Source organism: Sapajus apella, unplaced genomic scaffold (genome assembly GCF_009761245.1).
Source record: "Sapajus apella isolate SASKATOON/1434 unplaced genomic scaffold, GSC_monkey_1.0 scaffold54, whole genome shotgun sequence".
Taxonomy (NCBI): Eukaryota; Metazoa; Chordata; class Mammalia; order Primates; family Cebidae; genus Sapajus; species Sapajus apella.
This window is the reverse complement of record NW_022436994.1, coordinates 14111477-14139136: the sequence shown is the minus strand read 5'-3', so window position 1 is coordinate 14139136 and position 27660 is coordinate 14111477. Positions and strand designations below refer to the sequence as shown.

At 38.4% G+C, this 27660-nt stretch overlaps 1 protein-coding gene across 2 annotated transcripts in view; it reads left to right on the top strand.

Annotated features, from left to right (window-relative positions):
• CDK13 (cyclin dependent kinase 13) overlaps positions 1-27660 on the top strand; it is a 126557-nt gene that overhangs the window by 56524 nt on the left and 42373 nt on the right. For both annotated transcript variants that reach the window (XM_032244444.1, XM_032244443.1), the window contains exons 6-7: positions 20430-20619; positions 22378-22434. In XM_032244444.1, the coding sequence (XP_032100335.1) occupies positions 20430-20619; positions 22378-22434 (247 nt within the window). The remainder of the gene's footprint in view (positions 1-20429; positions 20620-22377; positions 22435-27660) is intronic.

Sequence of the window (27660 nt, the reverse complement as noted above, 5' to 3'; positions counted from 1 at the left end):
AGAAACTTAACAAATCTTAAAAAGTAGTGTTTTATTTAATTAAAATATATAATGCTTACTGTGGGCCAGATACTGCTTTAAGCTATTTACAAATATTCGTTTAATCATCATAACAAATCTAAGAAGAATAGAGAAGGAAATGAGATACAGAGGTATAGGAAAAGTTAGAATTATTTGATCATACACTAAATAATTTATGTGAAAAATAGCGGCTAAAAATATTCTTTTCAAGGAGATAGTCATTTCTGTTTGTTTGATTTTAACAGAATGTAGAGAATCTCATTATTTATCAAGGTATATTTATGGGAAAATGTGTTTAGAACTCAGATTTTGAGGCCAGATGCCCACCATACCTATTCTCACTCCCAGTTGTGGTGTTGTGAAATGGATTTCTACTCTTTATACTCCTACCACCTTTCATGTTGCGGGAGCAAATTTATTTAGGCAACTCACTATCACTAGAGGCCTTAAGGCCTGAAATTAGGAATGGAAAACCCTGAGGTAAAGAGCCAGGAGGTCTTAAGTTTTTTAGTTTGAAGGTTGGAGGACCAGAGTTTTCTTTGGGCCTCTTTTTGGTGTAAACACTTCTGGGTTTGAGATAGATATTTGGTTTCGTGTCGGCACAGTGACCAGACCTTTCTTTTTTGCCATTTCAGGAATTGATCTAGTTTTTCTTTTCATTGCTACTGCCCCTGTCAGCCACAAACTTCTTGTAATGTGCGTGTATCAATTTGTAGGTTTCCTACCTCTGATACTAATGAGAAATGGAGTACTATAGGTCTCTTCTCTGCCAATACCCATACTACACCTTTTACCTTCAGGCATATTTTTTTCATATTCTCGTCCACAGGTCATGACTTTGGGGGTAAATAGAAATGTTGTAATAAGATACCTGAATACTTTGGAAAGAAATATTGTAACAAATATTTGTTAAGCACCTGTTATATACCAAACATTGTAGGTGCTTGGGATAGATAAGGTCTAATAATGGCTGAGGTTTGAGGCTTTGGGTGGGGTTAGGGGAATAGAGGAAATATCCACCCCCATTGATACTGTGTGACTTGAGAGTCTAATGTTAGGTTAATTTGCTTCCTCCTGTTAAAACTAGAATTGTTTTCTAGCAATTACAGATTAAAAGTAGAGAGATTCATAGTAAGAAATGTTTTTTCTTTTTCTTTCTTTCTTTTTTTTTTTTAAGATGGGGTTTCACCATGATGGCCAGGCTGGTCTTGAACTCCTGACCTCAAGTGATCCACCCACCTCAGCCTCCCGATTACAGGTGTGAGCCACCACGCCCTGCTCGCCCGCCCACCCTTCCTTCCTTCCTTCCTTCCCTCCTTCCCTCCCTCCCTCCCTCCCTCTCTCTTTCTTTTCTTTTCTTTTCTTTTTTCTTCTTTCTTTTTTTTTTTTTTTTTTTGCAGCATTTAGGTAGAATGGTTTTGAATTTCATACAGATGTCCTGAAAACTTTGCAAATTCTGATTCTTTTGTCTTCTCTAGTAAAGATCAGTGCAGTTTTTGCTGCCCTTAGTTTTACAGTCAGAACTGTTAAATCTTGTTTCTGAAATTCTCTTCCTCAGTTATTTCTGTTGAATTTGAGAAGGCAGAGTTCTAGTCCAACTTAACTTTTTTTTTTGAGACAGAGTCTCACTCTGGAGTGCAGTGATGCTATCTTAGCTCACTGCAACCTCTGCCTCCCAGGTTCAAGTGATGCTCATGCCTCAGCCTCTTGAGTAACTGGAACTACAGGTGTGCACCACCATGCCTGGCATGTTTTTGGTAGAGAGGAGGTTTCTCCATGTTGGCCAAGCTGGTCCTGAACTCCTAGCCTCAGGTGATCTGCTCACCTCAGCCTCCAAAAGTGTTGGGATTATAGGCATGAGCTACTGTGCCCAGTCAACTTTTGATTATACATTTTTGTAAGGTATTTGTGGTTGAAATGGAGCTGAGACTTTGATCAGGAAGTTTATACTCTGATATTTTGTCTTTTGGTGTCACACCTGCCCTACCCTTCAAGCTTGGATTGATCTCTTAATACTAAAACTGCTGGAGAAAAATCATTACAGCCATCTGGGTTATTTTCTTCTCAGATTTATGGTCAACAAAGCTAGGACTTAAGGGCTACTAAACTATCCTTTTATTTGTCTTTAGTCAGCTCTGTCTTCCATTCTGCAAAGCAAAGATTCTTTTCAGCTTCTGTTTCTTTTCTCTTAAGTAGAAGACATTGCTTCATTTTCTGCAGGATAAGTCAGACCAGCCAAGAACTCTCAGCTTTTAACTTTTCATGCATTTACCTCACCCTGTACTCATTTTACTCATTTGTCTCAGAGGAAGTAATATTTCTCCTTCCTACTTGAAGCTGATTCCTTCAAGTTCTTAGGGACTTTGGTGTGTGTTATCTCTTGTGTATTTTCAACTGCTTCCCTCTCCAACTTCTTACCTTCAGCACCAACCCTATCCACATCTTTCCTGTATTAAAACAAAAAAAAACTTTTCTCTAATTTGAGTCTGCTTTATGAATCATTACTCAGTCTTAATACTTCTCTTTGTTGCCAGACTTTGTGAAAGAGTAATCAGTACTTGTTTTGTACTGCCTCACTTTGTCATTCACCCATTGGTCTGCATTTTCTCACTACTTTATAAAGATAAGTAATTTCTTGCTAAAAGTAATAGCAGTTTCTCAAGTTTTCCTTAGCTGACTTGGCCAGAATTTATTATGTTGACTTGATCTTAAAACTTCTGCCTTTTCTGAAAGAGTTCTGTTCAGGTTTGCTTTATACCTCTCTGGCTGTTGCTTCATAGTCTTTCTCAGTGGCTCTTTTCAGGGGTGTCTGCTTGGTGGTGGTCTTCTTCCATGTTAAGAGTAATAGGCACTTGTTAAGACTAAAGCCTTCTGAATGGACAACTTAGTTCTGAACAGCTTGGTATTTGCCCTACTTTGGAAGAGAGATGGCATTTGACATGTTTTGGGACCACCCACCACTGATTTACCTCACTTTCTATAACAGCTTTGGACTTTTTTTTTTTTTTTTTGAGGATTCACCTTTTGTCTGTTCTCAGTCCCTGTAGTTGTGAAGCCTACTCTGTTTCTAGGGGTACATAACTCAGCTTGGGTAGTTGGAGCATTACAGTTCTGCTACAAGGTTGAGACTTATGCTGAAATTTCATATACAGAGTGAGGTCCTCTTACCTGTGCAGTGTGAGTGTGAGGGTAATCATGTGAGACAGGATAGGTTCTGAGAATAGAGCAAGCACTGAGAAACGGAGAGAAGAAACCTAGGCTCTTGCCATAGGATTTTGATACTTCTATTTTTTTCCATAATTATAATAGATGTTCAGAAGATGGAGAAGTTATCTTTTTTTTTTTTTTAATTAGTGTACATTGGCTTTTCTGTCACTTGCAAGTGTGACATTCCAAGTAAATAAGAAATATGGATTGGGAGATTCAGTTTGAAGTAGCCTTGCCGGGCGCGGTGGCTCACGCCTGTAATCCCAGCACTTTGAGAGACTGAGGTGGGTGGATCATCTGAGGTCAGGAGTTCGAGACCAACCTGACCAATATGGTGAAACCCCATCTTTAAAAAAAAAAAAGAAAAGAAATAGCCTTATGTCTTAAAATACCCTAGCAGCAGAGGGTTGTTCTCTGGTTGATGGGGTTTTCACCAGGGAGAAATCAGATCCTTTGTGATTCCCAGGACCTCAGAAGCTTGAGTTGACTTTTTACCAGGGTTTCTACCGACTTGTTGGTGGGACAGACACTTAAGGATCTACTCAGTGAAAAGGATCAGAAATGTAAATAACACAAATATTTATTCCCCTGGTGGTGATCTCACTGAGTCTTATTTGCTTTGCTTATGAGTTTTGAACTGATTGTGACCAACTTTTATTGACCTTTAAATCTGTTGTATTTTAGGGACTTTTAACTATAAATTCTTTAATACTTCTGTTATTAAAATAAAGTTCTTCTGTAAGAAGTGTGAGTTTACTATGACCATGGTAATGCAAATATATATAAATAATATATATAATGATGCAAATACACATGAAGAAAAAATTAATTTCCCATTTTCTCTTGCTGCTTTTTGCCCAATCCAGTGTTAACAGCTTACTATGTATCATTGGTGCTTAACAAAAAAAAAGAAAATAAAAATGGAAAAGTATGTTAGATATACGGTTGAACCTTGAATAACATGAGTTTGAGCTGCATGGTTTCGCTTATATGCAGATTTTTAAAATATATTGGAAAAAATTTTAGGAGACTTGCAACAGTTTGAGAAAACTCAGATGAAGCATGTAGCCTAGAAATTTAAAAAATTAAGAAAAAGATTACAGTGGCTCACACCTGTAATCCCAGTGCTTTGGGAGGCCAAGGTAGGTGGATCACTTGAGGTCAGGAGTTCAAGACCAGCTTGACCAACATGGCAAAACATTGTCTTTACCAAAAATTACAGGAATCAGCCAGCATGGTGTTACACATCTGTAGTCCCAGCTACTAGGGAGGCTGAGGCAGGAGAATTGCTTGAACCCGGGAGGTGGAGATTGCAGTGAACTGAGATTGCACCACATACTCCAACCTGGGTGACAGAGCAAGACTCAGTTTTTTTTTGAGACAGAGTTAGTTTAGGTTTTTTTTTTTTTTTTTTTTTTTTGAGACAAAAAGATATGTCATGAATACATAGAATTACATAAAATACATGTAGATGCTAGTCTATGTCTTAACTGCTATTGGGAAGGCTTCTGGTCAATAGTAGGCTATAAGTAATTAAGTTTTGGGGGAGTGAAAAGGTAAACATGGGGTTTCAACAGTGTGAGGGACTAGTGACCCTAACCTCCACTTTGAGCGAGTCTCTCTCTCTCTCTCTCTTTCTGTCTCTCTCTCTATATACATGTACACACACACACACACACACGCGCGCGCACACACATTATTCTTACTGTCTGAAGTAGTAGATAAGGACACTGTTCTTTCATACCCTTGGTTAGCAGTCTCAAAAGCACCTGTAGCATCTTTTTTAAGTGCTAACCATATGGGGAGAGTATTTCAGTAGAAGTAGTTATAGCCACTGTACCTTTTCTAGAGAACAAAAGTACCTCACCACAGAAATTAAAAGAGAAATACACAGACACACACACACACACACACACACACACACACACACACACACGAGAGAGAGAGAGAGAGAGAGAGAGAGCGAGCTAGAGAGAGAAACATTCATGCAGTCTGGCATTGCAGAGACACAAGAGAATCTGAGAGTGAGACAAAAAATAGTTTTTCTGCCTTAAAAATCCTGCGTTCATTCTTGCCACCCCTGCAACTTTGGCAACCACTGATTTTTTTTTTTTTTTTTTGAGACAGAGTCTTGCTCTGACACCCAGGCTGGAGTGCAGTGGCGTGATCTCGCTCAGCTCACTGCAGCCTGAGCATTCTGAGCAGCTGGGATTACAGGTGCACACCACCACACCCACGTAATTTGTATTTTTAGTACAGACGGGGTTTTGCTGTGTTGGCCAGGCTGGTATGGAACTCCTGACCTCAAGTGATTTACCTGCCTTGGCCTTCCAAATTGCTGGGATTGCAGGCGTGAGCTACTGTGACTTGCCATTGAGTTTTTAAAAAAACTTTATCCATAGTTTTGCCTTTTCCAGAATGTCATCTAGTTGGAATCATACAATATATAGACTATTCAGATTGGCTTCTCTTACTTAGCAGTATGCACTTAAGGTTCCTCTGTGTCTCTTTGTGGCTTGATAACTCAGTCCTTTTAACACTCAATAGTATTCCATTGCATGGGTTTGCCACAGTTTGTTGAACCATTCACCCACTGAAGGATATTTTGGGTACTTCCAAGTCTTGACAGTTATGAGTAAATATTTGTATGCAGGTTTTTGTGTGGAGATAAGTTTCAACTTCTTTGGCTAAATATCAGGGGTTGATGGATTACATGTAGTAAGAAAATGTTTAGCTTTGTAAGAAACTACCAAACTGTCTTCCGTAGTGTCTGCATAAGCAATAAATGAAAGTTGTTTCACATTTTTTACCAGCACTTGGCCTTGTCAGTTTGGATTTTTGCAATTCTAATAGATATGTAATGGTATCTCATTGTTGTTTTAATTTGCTATTCTCTGATGAAATATGATGTTAAGGCCAGGTGTGGTGGCTCACACTTGTAATCCCAGCATCTTGGGAGGCCGAGGTGGGTGGATCACCTGAGGTCAAGGAGTTCAAGACCGGCCAGGCCAGCATGGTGAAACCCTGTCTCTGCTAAAAATGCAAAAATTTAACTGGATGTGGTGGTGTGTGCCTGTAGTCCCAGCTACTTGGAAGGCTTGAGGAAGGAGAATTGCTTGAACCCAGGAGGCAGACGTTGCAGTGAGCCAAGGTCATGCCACTGGACTCCATCCTTGGCAACAGAGGGAGCCTCTGTCCCAAAAAAAAGAAAAGAAATATGATATTAAGCATTGTTTCACTTGCTTATTTGCCATTGGTGTATCGTCTTTGGTGAGATGTCTGTTTAAATGTTTTGCCTTCTTTTTAATTAGGCTGTTTATTTTCTTTTTCCCTTCTTTTATTTTGGAGACAGGATCTTGCTCTGTCGCCCAGGCTGGAGTGTGATGGCACAATTATGGCTCCTTGCAGCCTCAAACTCCCAGGCCAGGCTCAAACAGTTCTCCCACCTCAGCCTCCTGAGTAGCCAGGACTATGGGCATGCACCACCACACCTGGCTAATTTATTATTATTATTATTTGTGGAAATAGGGTCTTGTTATGTTGCCCAGACTAGTCTCCAATTCCTGCCTTCAAGCTATCCTTCTGCCTCGGCCTCCCAAAGTGCTAGGATTATAGATGTGAGCCACCATGCCCAATGGATACCAATCTCTTATTCTCTGACTTGCCTTTTCATTTTCTTAGCAGTGTCTTTTGAAGAGCAGAAGTTGTTGTTGGATTGTTTTGTTTTGTTTTGTTTTGAGATAGAGTCTTGCTCTGTCACCCAGGCCTAGAGTCTAGTGGTATGACTTTGGCCCACTGCAACCTCTGCTTTTCAGGCTCAAGCGATCTTCCTACCTCAGTCTACCGAGTAGCTGGGACTAAAGGCACATGCCACTACGCCTGGCTAATTTTTGTATGGTTTTTAAAATTTTTTTTGGAGAGATAGGGTTTTGCCACATTGCCCAGGCTGGTCTGGAGCTCCTGGGCTCAAGTGATCTGTCCACCTCATTGTCCCAAAGTGCTGGGATTACAGGCATGAGCCACTGCACCCTGCCAAATAGCAGAAGTTTTAAATTTTAACACTATTCAACTTGCTAGTTTTTTCTTTCACATATTGTGATTTTGGTGTCTTACATAAAAAGTCATTGCCAAACCCAAGATCACCTAGATTTTCTTCTATGTTACCTTCTAGAAATTTAGTTTTGCAGTTTACTCTTAAGTCTATGATCCATTTTGAGTTAATTCTTGTGAAAGATGTAAGGTTTGTGTCTAAATTCATTTTGTTCACATGTCAGTGTCCCTTTGTTTGAGCAGCATTTGCTAAAAAGACTGTCTTCTCTCCATTGAAGTACTTTGACTCCTTTGTCTAAGATCAGTTGACAGTTTTTTTAATGGATATGTTTTTGAGCTTTTGTATTCTGTTCCATTAGTCTAGTTGTCTGTTTTTTTCACTAATACCATACTGTATTAATGTAGCTTTATGGTCAGTCTTAAAGTTGGGTAGTGTCAGCCCTCTAACTTTGCTCTTTCAATGTTTTGTTGCTACTCTGAGTCTTTTACTATTCATATAAATGTTAGAATCAATTTGTTGATAATCAACAAAATAACTTGCTGGGATTTTGATTGGGATTGCTTTAAATCCTTACCTCAAGTTGGGGAAAGAACTGACATCTTGACATTGTGGAGTCTATCTGTATGCATAGAATTTCTCTTCATTCCTTTGATTTCGTTAATTAGAGTTTTGTTATTTTCCTTATATAGATAAACATTTTTAAATTTTCAAATTCAAATTGTTCATTGTTGCTATGAAAGAAAGCATCTGTGATTTGGTGTCTATCATTAATTTGGAGTCAGTTTCAGTCATTGTTGATTAAAGGTTTCTTCTGTTTTTCTCCTCTCCTTTTCCTGTTCCACGTCTGCTTCAGCTTCCCAAAGTGCTAGGATTACAGGCATGAGCCACTGTGCCTGGCCTGAACATTGTCTTTTGATTCTTTCTTAGAGTTTTCATTTCTCTGCTTTTACATTTTGTCCACTTTTTTTTTCATTAGAGCTCTAGGAATATTAATTAGAGCTTTAAAAAAATTTGTAGTCTGGCTGGGCGCTGTGGCTCATGCCTGTAATCCCAGCTCTTAGGGAGGCAGAGGCGGGAGGATAGCTTGAGCCCAGGAGTTCGAGACCTGCCTGGGCAATATAGCAAGATCCCATTCTCCACAAAAAGACAAAGAAAAAAAAAAAAGCGTAACTTCCCTCAAAAAAATTCGTAGTCTGGTAATGCCAGTATTTCTGCTGTATCTAAGTCTGACTCTAATGCTTACTTTGTTTCTTTAAACTGTGTTTTAGCATGCTTTTAAATTTTTCATTGAAAGTCAGACATAATACATGGGATAGAAGGAACTGAGGTAAATAGGCTTTTAGTGTAAGGTTTTGTGTTTATCTGGCTAGGAGTTAGACTATGTTCACTGCTTGCTGTACCTGTAAGTATCAGAGGCTAAAATTTCCTCTAGTGTTCTTATTTTTGTCTCCACTGTTGTCTTTTGGTTTCTCTGGAATTTCTTTTAAATAAGCTCTGAGATGTGCAGTTTGTTTAGTTGTATTCTTCACTTAGTGTACAGGAGCTGTATTTGTATAGCGGTAAGGTATAGAGGGAAGGGAACTGTTCTATAGTCTAAAGATTTGTTCTCAGTCTTTTAGTGAACCTGTGCCCTCAGACTGTAGTCACCACAAGTACTTCAAATGTTTTGGTTTTTCCCTGCAGTGAGACAGGAGTGCTAGAGGATGCTCGTGGTGGGTATTTCATTCCCCTAAGGATAGAATGCTTTGGAGTTGAATATTTCCCTTCTTGTAGGTTGGTAAGGCTCTGGTAGAACCTTGGTGGGTTAGGCTCTGATAAATAGTTTCTCTTGAAGTCAGGCCTTGTTAAGGACAGAATGTTCTGGGCATATTTCATCATAACTACATATTTTTCTCTGATCTTCACTGTGATAATCTGGTAGGGCTTCTGGTTGTTAAAAACTGACAAAGTGGGCTAGGCACAGTGGCTCATGCCTTGTCAGCCCAGCACTTTGGAGGGCCGAGGCGACTGGATCACAAAGTCAGGAGTTCGAGACCAGCCTGCCCATTATGGTGAAACCCTGTCTCTACTAAAAATAAAAAAAATTAGCTGGGTGTGGTGGCAGGCACCTATAGTCCCAGATACTTGGGAGGCTGAGGCAGGAGAATTGCTTGAACCCGGGAGGCGGAGGTTGCAGTGAGCTGAGATCGTGCCACTGCACCACAGCCTAGGTGATAGAGCAAGCAAGATTCTGTCTCAAAAAAAAAAAAAAAAAAAACCTGACAAAATGTGGAGACCTCTCAGACAGGGTCCTGCCTGGAGTTTTTATAATCGAAACTTGTTCACACTGAGCCTCCAGCTCAGTTTAGGCTTTCCTACCCTGCTAATAGTTCCCAAGGATGTTTCTGCTATGGTAGGTTGTGGTTGTCTGGTTCTGCCTGCCTGGCTTGCTCTCTCTGATTTTGGAGGCAGTGGTTTGCCTTGTGACTCCAATTTCTGTCACGGATCTAAGAAGAGTTGTTGCTTTTCACCTTTGCTTTTATTTTATTGTGAGTAGGAAATGGAAGTTTTTAACTCCTTAAATTCCAGAGCAGAAACCAGTGGTCCCCAGGGCTAATTTTTTTTTCTAAAGTTTACTTTTCATATCAAAGATATAACATATCTCAAGCTGCATAATATACCACAATATGGATATGCTAGATTTATTCAACCTTTTGTTTATTGATGGTTATTCAAGTTTTCTCAGCTTTTTTCCATTATAAAAAGTACTGTTAAAAATATCCTTGCACATGGCCGGGCATGGTGGCTCATGCCTGTGATCCCAGCACTTTGGGAGGCCGAGATGTGTGGATCACAAGGTCAGAAATTCGAGACTAGCCTGACCAACATAGTGAAACCCTGCCTCTACTAAAAATATAAAAATTAGCTGGGCAGTTAGGTGGGTGTGATGGCACGTGCCTGTAGTCCCAGCTACTTGGGAGGCTGAGGCAGGAGAATCACTTGAACCTGGGAGGCAGAAGTTGGAGTAAGCTGAGACTGCACCATTGCGCCCCAGCCTGGGTGATAGATTGAGACTCTATCTCAAAAATAAAAATAAAAATATTCTTGGACATGTATATTTGCATACTGGTGCTGTTATTTGTTTAAATTTACTCTTTTTTTTTTTTTTGAGACGGAGTTTCACTCTTATTACCCAGGCTGGAGTGCAATGGCGTGATCTCGGCTCACCACAACCTCTGCTTCCTGGGTTCAAGCAATTCTCCTACCTCAGCCTTCCAAGTAGCTGGGACTACAGGCTGTGTCACCATGCCCAGCTAGTTTTTGTATTTTTAGTAGAGATGTGGTTTCACCATATTGACCAGGATGGTCTTGATCTCTTGACCTAATGATCCACCCGCCTTGGCCTCCCAAAGTGCTGGTATTATGGGTGTGAGCCACCGTGCCCAGCCCTAGATTTACTCTAAAAAGTGGGATAGCTAAGTCAAAGGATATTTGTATTTTTAATAATATATATTGTTTAATTATTTGCTCAAACATAGCAGTGTATGAGTTTCCTCTCTTTGACCATTACTGGATATTGTCAATCTGATAGATGAGAATAGTACCTCATCGTTGCTTTGATGAGTATACTTTCTTCAAAACTGGTGAGGTATGGAATATTTTAAGTATGTTTATTTACCATTATAATTTCCTCTGTGGATTCTTTATTTGTGAACATTGACATTTTTCTTTCAGTTGGGTTATTTGCCGTTCCCCTTATTAATCTGAATGTTAGACACAATTGACAATATTTTTAAAAATTGTATTTCTTTCGGAAAAAGTTATAAAATAGCAGCATAAAAGAAAGTAAAAATCACTTATCTGTTCACATAGAGATAAACTCCTCTTAGAATTTTGATACCCAACATTTTTCAAATGATATCAAATTTCCTATAATAATGAAATTTATGTGGCATGCTATGTTTCTTTTTTTTTCCCTATTTTCTTTTTTCTAAAAAAAAAAAAAAGAAAAAAAAAATAAAGGGAAGGAAGAAAGAGAAGGAGGAAGCAGGAGAGAGAACGGGGGTGTTGCTTTATTGCCCAGGCTAGAATGCAGTCTGAAAATGGGTATTCCTATAATTGTGCTTAATAATAGAGACATGAAAAAAAAAATGAGGGAAGAAAATAACAAGCAGCCAACCAATATTTCATTTAAACCTGTAAATAGATGTGATGTGGTACTGATAAGAGTGTATATTTTGTGTATTTAAAGTGGAGAGTTCTATAAATGTTAATTAAGTTTACTTGTTCCGGATCTGAGTTCAAATCCTGGCTATCATTGTTAATTTTCTGTCTCATCGATCTGTCTAATATTGATGTTGAAGTCTCCCACTATTATTGTGTGGGAGTCTAAGTCTCTTTATAAGTCTTATATATCTGGGTATTCCTGTATTGGGTGCGTATATATTTAGGATCTTTAGCTCTTCTTGTTGCATTGATCCTTTTATCATTATGTAATATCCTTCTTTGCTTCTTTTGATCTTTGTTGCTTTAAAGCAGCTCCTGCTTTTTAAAAATTTATTTAATTTTGCTCCATTTGGTTGGTAAATCTTTCTCCATCCCTTTGTTTTGAGTCTTTGTGTATCCTTGCATGTGAGATGGGTCTGGCATGCTATGTTTCTAAAACTAAATACAATATAGGAAAAATAGGGAGCAGCATAAAAATGTTTTTAAAAATGCAGATCATGACCTATTCAGTTGATTGCATGACCCACAGATTGAAAAACATTGCCTTAAACCAGGGTTTCCCACGCCCCAGGCCATGGACAGGTACTGGTCTGTGGCCTCTTAGGAACTGGGCCATATAGCAGGAGGTGAGTGGCAGAGATGAGCGAGCAAAGCTTCATCTATATTTACAGTGGCTCCCCATAGTTCCCATAACTGCCTGAGTTCTGACTGCTATCAGATCAGTGACAACATTAGATTCTCATGGGAGCACAAACCTTATCGTGAACTGCGCATGCAAGAGATCCAGATTGTGCACTCCTTAGAGAATCCATTGCCTGATGATCTGTCACTGTCTCCCATCACCCCTCAGATGGGACCATCTATTTGCAGGGAAACCAGCTCAGGGCTCCCACTGATTCTGCATTATGGTGAGTCGGAGTTGTATAATTAGTTTATTATATGTTACAATATAATAGAAATAAAGTGTACAAGAAATGTAATGCACTTGAATCATCCCAAAACCATCCCCCCACCCCCCCAAACCTCCATCCCTAGTACATGGAAAAATTGTCTGCCATGAAACTGGTCCCTGGTGCCAAAAAGGTTGGGAATCACTGCCTTAAACTATATAAATAGATACCTTTGGCTTACACCTGTAATCCCAGCACTTTGGGAGGCTAAGGCAATAGGATGGCTTCAGCCCAGGACTTTGAGACCAGCCTGAGTGATATAGTGAGGCCTCGTTTCTATAAAAATTACAAAAATTAGCCAAGCCTGGTGGCACACACCTCTAGTCCCATCTACTGGGGAGGCTGAGGCAGGAGAAGGGATCACTTGAGCCCAGGGAGTGGGTGGCAAGATTGTACCACTGCACTCCAGCCTGGGCAACAGAGTGAGACCCTGTCTCTAAATAAATTAATTAATACATATACATATACATACATCTATATATAAAACCTTGATAAAAAATAATTTTAAAATATAGGAACATAAAATTCATCTCTGAATTCAAGATTATTTTAAAGCCTTCTAAAATTTTATTTACATTTTTAAAAGTCTCATTATTACTGAAATATTCAAACATCTCAAAGTAGATGAGGTCAGGAGTTTGAGACTAGCCTGGCCAACATAGTGAAACCCCATCTCTACCAAAAGTACAAAAATTAGCCAGGGTGGTGGCAGGTGCCTATAATCCCAGCTACTCCGGAGGCTGAGGCAGGAGAATCACCTGAACCTGGGAGACGGAGATTGCAGGGAGTTGAGATTGCTTACTGCACTCCAGCCTGGGTGACAAAGCAAGACTCCGCCTCAAATAATTAAGTTAAAATAAAAAAAAATACAAAAAAAAAAAAAAAGAGGAAATAGTATAATGAACTCCAGTGTTCCCATGCTTCAATTTTATAGTTAACACATTTTGCTAAATTTATTTATCCCTACTTAAAAAAAAAACCTCCTAGATTATTTTTAAGTGAATCTAAGGCTCATTGTGTTATAAAAGTTAGTCTTTGATTATCCAGAGATAACAGACAATGAAATTGTAGTTATATTTCAAAAGAAAAAGAGACCTTATATTTAACAAAATTGGCAATAATTTTATTTCATCTAATGGTCTACATTCACATTTACCCAGTTGTCTTAGAAATGTTTTTTTATAGCTGCTTTGTTTGAACCTGGATACAAAAAGGATGTTCATGTTATTCAAGATAAATTAGTGTTTTAAATCTCATAATTTATAGTAGCTCTTCTTGCCTTTTAAGCATTTTATTCCATTTATTTATTGGAGAGTAGACTGCATTTTCAATTTGGCCAAATACTTCCTTTGGGTGTTAGCTTGCTCTTCTATCCCTCATATTTCCTCTAAATAGTAATTAAATCCAGAAGTTTATTTAGATACAAATTCAATTATTTGGCAGTTGTACTTAAAAGGTTATGGTGGGAACTACTATGCAGTTTCTGTGGGCAGGAATTTGGGAGCATCTTGGCTTCGCAGATTTGGTTTGAGGTCTCTCATAAGATTGCAGTGAGATGTTAGCTAGGGTTGTAGTCATTAGAAGGCTTGACTGGGATTGCCGAATCCACTTCCAAGGTGGCTCCCTCACATGGCTAGCAAGTTGTTGTCTTGGTGGAAGGTCCCACTTATTTTTTACATGGGCCTTCCACAAAGTTGCGTAAATATCCGGACAGCCTTGGTGGCTGGCTTCTCCTAGGATGAATGATCTAAAAAAAGTAAGGTAGACATTGCATGTCTTTGCAACCTAGTCTTGGAAGTCACATTATCCACTCCAGTATTTTTTTGGTCACACAGACGGTCCTTGAATCATTATGGCATGGCATGGAAGCCAGATAATCAGGATCATTGAGGACCATTTTGGAGGCTGGCTACTGTAGATGATTTCAATTTCAAAGTACAGGATTTATACATCTTTGACCTTATCTTTCTTGTAAACTAAAAGCCTTAGTTCCTAAAATATTAACATAGCTTGTTTTGTCCTATAGTATACATGTAATAATTTCAAAGTACCTGTAATCTCTGCGGCTTGGGAGGCTGAGGCACAAGAATTGCTTGAACCCAAGGGGCAGAGGTTGTAATGAGCCAAGATTGTGCCACTGCACTCCAGCCTGGGCAACAGAATGATACTGTGTCTTTTTTTATTTTTTTCTATTTATTTTTTATTTTTTTCGAGACGGAGTTTCACTCTTGTTACCCAGGCTGGAGTGCAATGGCGCGATCTCGGCTCACCGCAACCTCCGCCTCCTGGGTTCAGGCAGTTCTCCTGCCTCAGCCTCCTGAGTAGCTGGGATTACATTATAGGCATGTGCCACCATGCCCAGCTAATTTTTTGTATTTTTAGTAGAGACGGGGTTTCACCATGTTGACCAGGACGGTTCGATCTCTTGACCTCGTGATCCACCCGCCTCGGCCTCCCAAAGTGCTGGGATTACAGGCTTGAGCCACCGCGCCTGGCTGATACTGTGTCTTAATCAAAACCAACCAAACAAATAATACATTTAACCCAGTATATCTAATAGATTATTTCAGCATGTAATCAAGACCACAAATTATTGAGATATTTTATATTCTTTTATTCTGTACTGTCTTCAAAATCTAGTGTGCGTTTTGCATAGCATTTCATTTTTTATTTTTTTCTGTACACTTTTAATAATTCTCAATCAAAGTCATATCAGAACTCATAGGATTTTTTAAACAGCCACGTTTCAAGAGCTCAGTAGCCACTTGTGGCTAGTGGTTAGTAGCTACTGTATTGGACCATGAAACTCTAAATGCTTTCTTTTATCTTACTGTGTTACATAATGCCACCAATATCATGTTAAATAACAGCAGAGATAGTGATATATATATATATATATATATATATATATATATATATATATTTGATAATTGACTTATTTTACTCAGCATACTCAGTACATTTCCACATCAATAATTATACCTCTACTACATTTTTCAAAGTTGCATGGAATGACATAAGATAGATATACCTCCAAATAAGGTTTCCTGCCTTAAAAAAAAAAAAGAGAGAAAAAGATAAGAACTTTTTTGGCATATTGTTTTGTTTTTAATTGTTTTATTATTACATTGCATTAGTGATCATGCTTATAGCTAAATCTTTGCATTCTTGCCACGTAAAAGAGTATGCAATTTTTAAAGCTTTGAAGTATTGCCAAATTATATTTTCTACATATTCATACCAGTTTATTTCTGGCAGTATATAACAGTATCTGCTTATCTCATACCTTTATTGAAACTGGGTACTGTCTTTCTTTTGAAATCTTTCCTCTTAGTAAAAAGTGGTGTACAGTTGCTTTGATTTGTATATTTTGTTTAGTAATGAGATTAAATATTTTTCCTGTGTTTTTTGGACATAGCCATTGTTTTGCATATTGACAGTTCATTTGATTTCTTATTTTCCATTTTGGGATTGATCTTTTTTTTCCCCCCCTCAGATATAGTCTTGTTCTGTCTCCCAGGCTGGAGTGCCGTGGTGCGATCTTGGTTCACTGCAACCTCCACCTCCAGGGTTCAAGTGATTCTCCTGCCTCAGCCTTCCAAGTAGCTAAGATTACAGGCATGTAGCACCACACCCGGCTGTTTTTTTGTATTTTAGCAGAGACAGAGTTTCACCATGTTGGCCAGGCTGGTCTTGAACTCCTGACCTCAAGTGATCCCCCCTCCTCGGCCTCCCAAAGTGCTGGGATTACAGGCCTGAGCCACCACACCCAGCCATTTTTGTACTGATTTGTAAGATCTCATTTTATATTAAGGATATTAACCTAGTATGTGTTATACATACCTCTCCAGTTTGTCATTTTCTTTCTTTTTTTCCTCCCCCTGCCTGGGATGGGTTACTCTATCACTCAGGCTGGAGTGCAGTGGCACAATCACAACTAACTGCAACCTTGATCTCCCAGGCTTAGGTGATCCTCCCACCTCAGCCTCCCAAGTATCTGGGATTATAGGCATGTGCCATCACACCCGGCTATTTTTTGTGTTTTAGCAGAGTCGAGGTTTCACCATGTTGTCCAGGCTAGTCTCAAAACTTCCGGACTTACTTGATTAACCCACCTTTGTCTCCCAAAGTGCTAGGATTACAGGCATGAGCCACTGGGCCTGGCTCTCGTTTTTTTTTTTTTTTTGAAGACCGGGTCTGTCTCGCTATCTTGCCCAAGCTGGAATGCAGTGGTGCCACCATGGCTCACTGCAGTCAGATTCAACTCTGGCTCAAGTAGTTCTCCTGCCTCAGCCTTCAAAAGTAGCTAGAATTATAGGTGTGCACTACCACACCTGGCTAATTTAAAAATTTTGTAGAGACAGGATCTCTCTATGTTGCCACAGGCTAGTCTCAAACCTCTGACCTCAAGCAGTCCTCTCACCTTGGCCTCGCAAAGTGCTGGGATTACTGGCGTGATGCCCAGCTGTCATTTGCCTTTTACCTCTCTTCTATATTGTTTTCTTAGGCAGTACGTCTGCATTTTTATTTAGTGAATTGTGACTTGTTGGCTTTTTATTGCATTATTCTTTGATATAATTGCCCACCTCCCTATGGGATTATGTTTGTCAAAACACTTTTATCTGTTCTTTCTTCACTGACTTAAATTGGCTATTTTTATAATTATTAGATATACAACTGAGATTTGTTTTTTGGTGTGTATTATTTCCACTGTTCTGTCAGTCCCTATAGTATGACAGGTCATATTAATTTCTAATAGGGCAAGTGTTTCTTTTCAGAAATGTTTCTGCTAGTACCCTGGTTTGTTTTCTTCAAGGATAATTTTAGAATTATTTTGTCAAGTTAAGTTTCCTTCTCTGTCCTAATGATAAAGGGGAAAAACAAACCATTGGTCCTTTTATTGAAATTGCTTTAAAATACAGAGTTTTATTTGGGTGTGGTGTCTCGAGCCTGTAATCTAGCACTTTGGGAGCCAAGATGGGAGGATCTCTTGAGCAGGGGAATTCAAGACCAGCCTGGGTTATGTAGAGAGACCTCATCTCTAACAGAAAAAAAACAAGGAAAAAAATTAGCCAGATGTAATGGTGTGGGCCTGTGACCCCAACTATACTTGGAAAGCTGAAGTGGGAAGATCACTTGAGCCTAGGAAGTCAGGGTTACAGTGAGTCGTGATGGTGCCACTTCACTCCAGCCTGGGCGACAGAGTGAGTGAGACCCTGTCCAAAAAAAAAAAAAAAAAAAGAGAGAGATAGGAAAATACAGAGTTTTACAATGTGGTGTTTCTTAATGAATTTTGTGTAATTTTTTTTTTTTTTTTTTTTTGAGATGGAGTCTTGCCCTGTTGCCCAGGCTGTAGTGCAGTGGCAGGATCTTGGCTCACTGCAATGTGATCTCTGCCTCACTGGTTCAAGTGATTCTCCCGCCTCAGCCTCTGGAACAGCTGGGATTACAGGTGCATGCCACCATGCCTGACTAATTTTTGTATTTTTAGTAGAGACGGGGTTTCACTATGTTGGCCAGGCTGGTCAACTCCTGACCTCTAGTGATCCACCCACCTTGGCCTCCCAAAATGCTGGGATTATAGGCTTTGAGCCACCATGCTTGGCCCAGTTTTGTGTAATTTTGTTAAAGTTTAGTCCTAGTCATTTGTCATTTGTAGTTACTTTTTTCTTTTGTGAAATTATTTAAATTTTATTTTCTAATGAATTGTTGCTTCATATATTAAGTCTTTTGCTTTTTTTGTTTTTTTTTTTTTTTGAGACAAGGTGTGACTCTATTGCCCAGACTGCAGACTGGAGTGCAGTGGTTTGATCTCAGCTCACTGCAACCTCTGCCTCTTGGCCTCAAGCCATCCTCCTACCTCAGGCTCTCAAGTAGCTGGGATGACAGATGCATACTACCACACCAGGCTAATTTTTGTAGTTTTTAATAGAGACAGGGTTTCGACATACTGCCCAGGCTGGTCTCGTGTTTCTGACTGCAGATGATCTGTCTGCCTCAGCCTCCCAAAGTGCTGGGATTATAGGCATGAGCCATAGAGCTTGGCTGTCTTTTGCTTTTTGAATATTGGTTTTTCTTTAACCCAGCTAATCTTTATTTTTTTGGATTGTCCAGAAAAATAGCCATACCAGTCATTGTATTTTTGTCTCTTTCAATATTTATACTTGGTTAAATTTTACTGATTTTCACAACAGAGTTAGTAAAAATGAATTATTTATTATTATTTTTGAGACAAAGTCTCGCTCTGTCCCCCAGGCTGGAGTGCAGTGGCACAGTCGTGGCTCACTGAAACCTTTGCCTCCTTGGTTTAAGCACTTCTCCTGCCTCAGCCTCCTGCGTAGCTGGGATTACAGGGATGTGCTGCCACTTGGCTAATTTTTATAGTTTTAGTAGAGATGTGGTTTCACCGTGTTGATCAGGCTGATTTCAAACTCCTGACCTCGTGATCCACCTGCCTCGGCGTCCTAAAGTACTGGGATTACAGGCATGAGCCACCACAGATTTTTTTTTTTTGTCTCATACGTAATACTTGGCCTTTCCTATTAAATGTGACATTGGTTGTTAGTTTCGGAGTGATATCATAATTCTTTTAAAAAAGAATCCTTCTGTTACAAGTTTACCAAGAGTTCTGGTCTCAGTTTTTTGTTGTTGAGACGGAGTTCACTCTTGTTGCCCAGGCTGAAGTGCAGTGGTGCGATCTCGGCTCACCACAACCTCTGCCTCCTGGGTTCGTGCGATTCTCCTGTCTCAGCCTCCTGAGTAGTTGGGATTATAGGCATGTACCACCATGCCTAGCTAATTTTGTATTTTTAGTAGAGACGGGGTTTCTCTATGTTGGTCAGGCTGGTCTCAAACTTCTGACCTCAGGTGATCCACCCGCCTTGGCCTCCCAAAGTGCTGGGATTACAGGTGTGAGCCACTTTTGCCTTTTGCTCTGTTTTTAAAATTAGGATGCCTTCTAAAAGTTCAGATGCCTTTTTTGTTTTGGTGTTTTTGTCTTTTTCACAGATGTAATGCATTCTAGTTCTCATTCAGTTTCATTTAGGATTTCTAAATCCCTTTTTTTTTTTTTTTTTTTTTGAGACGGAGTTTCACTCATGTTACCCAGGCTGGAGTGCAATGGCGCGATCTCGGCTCACCGCAACCTCCGCCTCCTGGGTTCAGGCAATTCTCCTGCCTCAGCCTCCTGAGTAGCTGGGATTACAGGCACGCACCACCATGCCCAGCTAATTTTTTGTATTTTTAGTAGAGACGGGGTTTCACCATGTTGACCAGCATGGTCTCGATCTCTTGACCTCGTGATCCACCCGCCTCGGCCTCCCAAAGTGCTGCGATTACAGGCTTGAGCCACCGCGCCCGGCCTAAATCTCTTATAAGTACGTTTGTGTAGTTTGTGTGAGTGTGCTATGTGCTATTTTAGGTTTTTGCAGCAGGACTAAGCTGGTTTTTATGAAATAAAGTTGTAATTTCAAATTATATTGTGTTTTTTTTTTCCCTCAAATTCTTTGCTTTTAAGTACCCTGGAGCTATATAGACAGAATTAAATTGTATGTTTATTGAAGGATTTAGAAGTCATCTTACGTCTTTCTGTGCCCAGACTCTTTTTTTTTTTTTTTAATTAAAAGCAGTTCTTTTAACAACTTCTAATTTTTTGATAAACTATATTGATTTTATTCAGCTTCTAAGAGACAATTTGATGTCTTAAACATTAATCACACCTATAAACTATACAATATGGAAAACAGCAGGGTGATTTTTATTATTTAAAAATTGTAACAGTTTTTTTTGGGAAAAATATTGGTTAGATGTTTTCATTGGGATTTATTTATTGATATTATGTCCAGAGAGAAAGGTGAATGTTATTAAAGTAACAAAGTGACACTTCTTTTCAAGGATTAATTTTCCCCCCACCAGCATTTTATTGTTAAAAATTGTGAATTTATAGAAAAGTTGTAGGAATAAGTTTTTAATGTATTAATTATTCTCATTCTTAGGTGCATTTTATCTGGTGTTTGAATATATGGACCATGATCTGATGGGACTACTGGAATCAGGCTTGGTTCATTTTAATGAAAATCACATAAAGTCATTTATGAGACAGCTCATGGAGGGTCTGGATTATTGTCATAAGAAGAACTTTTTGCATAGAGATATTAAATGTTCCAATATCCTTCTAAATAATAGGTATGGGTATGAACTTTATATATGTCTAAAATGAGTGTTAGCATGGATATATACTTGGAGAGAATAGACTGGAAACCATAAAGGTGGGGAATGTGGGGGGTGGTGAGGTTTGAAAATTACCTATTAGGTACAATATGCAACATTTGGGTGATGGATACCCTAGAAGCCTAACCCCTACGATTACACTTGTAATACCCATGTTACAAACAGGCACATGTACCCCCGAATCTAAAATTTTTTAATTAAATAAAAGGTAAAATGAGTGTTGCATGATATATACCTTGATTATACTTAAAAGATTTAAAATTTAGTTTATACAAACTATTTAAAAATAATCAGGCCAGCCACTGTGGCTCACATCTGTAATCCCAGCACCTTGAGAAGTCGAGACTGGCAGATCACTTGACGCCAGGAGTTCAAGACCAGCCTGGCCAACGTTGGCAAAACCCCATCTCTACCAACAAAATACAAAACTTAGCCAGGCATAGTGGCGCACACCTGTGATCTCTGCTACTTGGGAAGCTGAGGCATGAGAATTGCTTGAACCTGGGAGGTGGAGGTTGCAGTGAGCTGAGATCATGCCACTGTACTTCAGCCTGGGTGACACAGCGAGACTCTGTCTCAAAAATAAAAATAAAAATAATCAACAATATTATAGCTTGGGATACTCAAAAGTTGCGTTAAATCCCTGTTAGTGGCCGGGTGGGGCGGCTAACGCCTGTAATCCCAGCACTTTGGGAGGATGAGGCAGGTGGATCACTTGAAGCCAGGAGTTTGAGACCAGCCTGGCCAACATGGTGAGACCCTGTCTCTACTAAGAATACAAAAATAAACCCGGTGTGTTGCTGCCTGCCTATAATCCCAGCTGCTAGGAAGGCTGAGGCATGAGAATCGCTTGAATCCGGGAAGTGGAGTTACAGTGACCCGAGATCATGCCACTGCACTCCAGCCTGTGTGATAAAGCAAGACGAGGTATCAAAAAAAAGTCTAATAATAGTCTGTAATGCATAAAAAATAATGCTTAGTTGACTTTTCTGCTTGCTGTTATTCCAAATAATGTGAATGGATCATCTAATAAGTAATATAATTTCAGCTTTAGGCTGAGAGTAGATTTTAGAAAATTAAAAAAAAAAGTCACAATTATAAACAACTTTTTGGAAGTGTATACACACACATACACATATTTAAAATTTATGTAAATAAGCTTATATTTCTAACAGCTTATGTTATATTTGAACCCTGGTAATTCTCTTATAATTGGTAATTTGTTAATTAAAATAAGGCATGCCTGGTTCTGATTTTAATTAATAGAGAGTGTTCTATGCATCTAGTCCCTCTAAGACCTGGAAAATTAAACAAATTAAAAGTGATGTCACTTAGTTTTTGAGCACTGTTAACTTGAACAAGGAATTTGTCTTATTGCTAAGTAATAAAAATGATTACATTTTATTTTCATTGAAGTATGCTTTTCTAAATAGGAGCTGAATAGTAATAAAATACTACTCTACTAATATTATAATACAATAATTATAATATACTACTACAATTTTAACTAAAACTATCCAAACAGTTGTTTACTTTCTCGTTTCATGAATTTATCGACTACTTGCCTTTCCCTGTGTTACCTTGATGATACTACAGTGTGAGCAGAGTTAAAGTTTACATAGGTGTATGATTTGTCAGTTGTAGGCATAGAATGTGTATTGTCAATTTAGAGTAAATTAATACCTTTTGTTCATTTTGTCTTATTTTCACCAGAGGGCAGATAAAACTTGCAGATTTTGGACTTGCTCGATTGTATAGCTCAGAAGAAAGGTAAGAGTACCTTCAAATGAATGTTGTAGACATTAGAGCTTAGTATTAGAGGCTATACTAAGTTATTAATAGTTTTATTTTTTAAAAGAGAAATTAACTTTTCTTGGTTAGTACATAAAACATTGAAATTTTATACCATATTGGGTTGACTATTGTAATTAAAAATTTTATACATTATTTCAATTTAAAAATTGATCTTTAACACTTAACAGGTAAAAGTGATTTTTAAAAAATGTACATCTTTAAGTGTGACTGCAGTGAACTTATACTGACATTTCTAATGCATATCTAGGTATTAAATATTCTTAATGAAAACCTTTTAAATTGCATTTTAAAATTTATAAACTTTGTTTTCATTATTATTTTAGACTTCAGGTTTTATTGTTATATCTACAGTTTTTTGTTTTTTTAACTCCCTAGAACCCGTTATTTAAACCAACCATTGTGAAGGGTGTTCAGTGTATAAGACACCAAAAAGTAGAACTTTTCTGGCTAAAGTTGGAGTATATACCCAGCTTGACTTTCTTTGTGCCTGGTGGTAGTGAAATATGACTTATCTTAGTGGAACTAATATGGGATTTCAAAATAAGATACTTTTGTGCAATAGTAGGTTTTATGTAAATAAATTATGGAATTAATTGGGCTTAATAAATCTTTAGTTCATTTACCCCATTCCTTTTCTGTCTTTATTTTCAGATATATATGTATATATCTCTGTAATAATATATTTAAAGAATTTAAAAATCACATATAATTTTACATATAATTACATATAATTTTAAATTACTTATGACAATTCTGTCATTTTTTTAGTATCATAATTTAATATAATGAAACAGTTGATTGGAGTCTTAGATGTATACTTTCACTTAATCTGTGCTTATTTTGATAAAGGAATAAACAAAAACTCTTGTTTGAATTTTTCAGAGTAAAAAGTCTATTTTTTTCAATCTTGCAGTGTCTGTGACATAATTCTGGAAACTATTTTCATTATATAGTGTTCTGGAGGTTTATAATATATGGTTTGGATCCATTCGAGTTCCATGAAACCCCTCAGAAAGTACGCTGCAGGCCAGGCACAGTAGCTCATGCCTGTAATTTCAGCACTTTGGGAGGCAGAGGTGGGCAGATCACCTGAGGTCAGGAGTTGGAGACCAGCCTGGCCAACATGGTGAAAACCCATCTTACTAAAAATATCTAAGTATGGTGGTACACACCTGTAATCCCAGCTGGTTGGGAGGCTGAGACACGAGAATCTCTTGAACCTGAGAGGCAGAGGTTGTTGTGAGCTGAGATCACAGCATTGTATTTCAGCCTGGATGACAGAGCAAGACTGCCTCCAAAAAAAAAAAAAAAAATGTTCTGTGGATGGGGTTTTTTGATTGGACCTCCAGTTCTCTGTACCTCCATTCACCAGAGTTACTTGATTTTTATTTATTTTAACTGCTACACTTAAAATTAACATTTTATGCCAGGTGCAGTGGCTCATGCCTGAAATCCCAGCACTTTGGGAGGCCAAGGCAGGTGGATTACCTGAGGTCAGGAGTTCGAGACCAGCCTGACCAACATGGAGAAACCCCGTCTCTACTAAAAGTACAAAATTAGCCAGAGATGGTGGCACGTGGCTCTAATCTAATCTCTAATCTACTTGGGAATCTGAGGCAGGAGAATTGCTTGAACACAGGAGGCGGAGGTTTTGGTGAGCCAAGATCATGTCATTGCACTCTAACCTGGGCAACAAGAATGAAACTCCACCTCAAAAAAAAAAAAAGAAAAATTAACATTTTAGGAAAGTGTTGTATGGGTTTTTTTTTTTTTTTTTAGTTTAAAACTTTTAAAACTCAAAAGCTGTGTCCCTCATTTTGCATTTGAGAGAATTGAGACCCAGAAAGGGTTGAGTTACTTTATGTTTTAAATTTTGAAATATGTGTACATTGTGAAATGACTACATTGAACTAATTAATATGCATTATCCCACATTTTTTTGTGTGTGCTAACACTTAAAAATCTCCCCTTAACAATTTTCAAGAATACATTGTCTGTAGTTACCAAGTTATACAATAAATCTCTTGAATTTACTTTTGTCTAACTGAATTTATATGTCCTTAGGCCAACATCTCTCCATAACTCCCTACACCCAGTGTCTGGTAACCACCAGCTCTACTCTCTACTTCTGTGTGTTCAGGTTTTTTAGATTTCACATACAAGTGAAATAATGAGTTATTTTGTCTTTATGTGCCCGGCTTATTCCACTTAACACAATGCACTTCACTTTTATCCAGGTTGACATAAATGACAGGATTTTCTTATTTTTTTTAAGACTTGAATAATATTTCATTTTGCATATATGCCACATTTTCTTTTCTTTTCTTGTTTTTTTTTTTTTTTTTTTTCTGGAAACAGAGTCTCCCTCTGTTGCCCAGGCTGGAGTGCAGTGGTACAATCTCAGCTCACTGCAACCTCCACCTCCCAGCTTCAAGTGATTCTTTTGCCTAAGCCTCCCGATAGCTGGGATTATAGGCCACATTTTCTTTATCCATTTATCTCTTAGTGGACACGTAATGTTGATTCCCCTATCTTGGCTATTGTTAAGGGCTGAGTGACTTTAAAGATCAAAAAATGTTGGCAGAGCCAAGGGTATATAGTTTTCAACTCCTAATTCTTTATTCTTTCTATCATATGTAATAGTGCCTCTTGGTAGAAATTGAAAGGAAAAATTGATCTGATTGTGTACTTAATCCAAAACTTCACTTGAAATACATTTTTTTTCTTCTGTTTAAGAAGCATATATATTTTATTTTATTTTATTTGAGACAGTCTCGCTTTGTTGCCCAGGCTGGAGTGCAGTGGTTCCATCTCAGCTTACTGCTGAGAGGCAACCTCTGCCTCCGGGGTTCAAGTGATTCTCCAGCTTCACCCTTCTGAGTAGCTGGGACTACAGGAATACACCACCAAACCCAGCTAATTTTTGTATTTTTTTAGTAGAGACAGGACTTCACCATGTTGGCCAGGCTGGTCTGGATTCATGACCACAAGTGATCTGCCTGCCTTCGCCTCCCAAAGTGCTGGAATTACAGGCATGAGCCAGTGTGCCCAGCTGAGAAGCATATATGTGACTAAATTAATGTGGCTATGATTTTGGGAAAGTTCTGGTTAATTGAGAATTCTATCTACCAAGCTGGTTAATTGAGATTTCATTATAATTAGATTTTGCTTAATAGAAGTTTTTGTCTATCATTAATTATGTAAATCCTTTTCCATGGAATGGAAAACAGCTAATTATAATTTCATCTAATAGATTTTTGTATGCAGATATTTGTGCACATTTGGAATAGATACGTTCCAGAAAAGCTGATTATAAAGCCAGATTTTATATATCAGGCTCAATTTTCACACTGCTTTTTATTTTAAAATATAATTTGGGTTCCAGTGGAGTGCCAGGGGTGTGCCTTGTTCATTATCATTGTGGAGTTTATGTACTCCTTTAAAACTTCTCTTTTTTTAAGATCAGAATAATTCTGATTTCTTTAGGATCTACTGGAGAAGTAGGGTTAATATAATGGAATACCTTTAAAATACATATATTGTTCTAGTGAACCTTAATAACATACTGATTTTAAAAGAAATCTACCTTTAGCAGATTTATTGTATTGTCTCAAACTTTCCAGATTTTTTTTGAGATAAATGTACAACAAATGATTTTTTATTCATATTTCTACTTTGTTATAAACAGAAAGCCAGGTAGGGCTTCATTATAATGCTCATGCAAATATAAAGTCACTTAGAAATATTTTTATTTTTTAAGTAGTTACTATCGATCGAATAACTGAAGTGTTCAAGAATTCCGTGTAAGGTTTTTTGTTTGTTAATAGAGCGTATTTTATCCTACCACTGTAATAGGATCAACCACAGCTCTCATTAGATTTTGGATGTGCCTTTATTGAATTTTGAGGAAAGCTGGGTGGAGTTATAGCTAGTACTTGGGGGTCTGTGACCAGTATGGATCTGGTCTGTCATGTACCTATTATTGAAGAAAGAAAGAGAACCACTGGATTAAAATTAGAGGGGAAAGTTATTTATTTAGATTTGTGTCATTTTCTCATTTTGAACATTGGTATTTATACTTTGTCTCTTCTGCACTGGGGACTTTAAAACTTGAGAATACCTATTCATCTTTCAGTATCTTTTTGTTTTTTTGAGGTGGGGTCTTGCTGTGTCGCCCAGGCTGGAGTGCAGTTGTGCCATCTTTGCTCACTGCAGCCTCTGCCTCCAGGGTTCAAGCGATTTCCCTGCCTCAGCCTTCTGAGTAGCTACTACAGGCGCCCGACACCACACCTGGCTAATTTTTGTACTTTTAGTAGAGACGGGGGTTTCACCATATTGGCCAGGCTGGTCTTGAACTCCTGACCTTGTGATTCACCTGCTTCAGCCTTTCAAAGTGCTGAGATTACAGGCATGAGCCACTGTGCAGGGCCTGGTATCTATTTTAAGTGTAGCTTTTCTTACAGCTACAATGTTTCCTTCTTCATTTTTATTTTACCAAGTCATTGTTCCAGTGGTTTCAAAAGGATGGAGTATCTTTCTCTCTTTATGTGACTGTCCTGCGGGAAAAAATGTTTTCCATATTAATTGAAATTAGCTTCATTTTCTAGAGAAGAAACTATAATGTAACACTTTCCTGTTTATAATTTTTTTTTTTTTTGAGGTGGAGTTTCACTCTGTCACTCAGGCTGCAGTGCAACGGCATCATGATCTCGGCTCGCTGCAACCTCTGCCTCCCTGTTTAAGCGATTCTCCTGCCTCAGCCTCCCGAGTAGCTGGGATTACAGGCATCTGCCTCCATGCCCAGCTAATTTTTGTATTTTTAGTAGAGATGGGGTTTCACCCTGTTGGCCAAGTTGGTCTCAAACTCCTGACCTCAAATGATCTGCCCACCTCTGCCTTCCAAAGTGCTGGGATTAGAGGTGTGAGCCACTGTGCCACTGTATTCAAGATACATTGTAAATTGTATCTTGAATAATGGTTCTAAATATTACTATGATCAAAATAAAAGTTTTTTAAACAATAACCAGAATGCCTCCTACATTTCTATATGATGATCCAGTAAGGGAAAAATGAAAAGGGCCTTAGAGTGTTAGCTCACTAATACCACCCCACCAAAACACACATACCTTTTTGAAGGCAATATCGCCATCTATTGGCTTTTCAGAACATTGCTATTGAAAG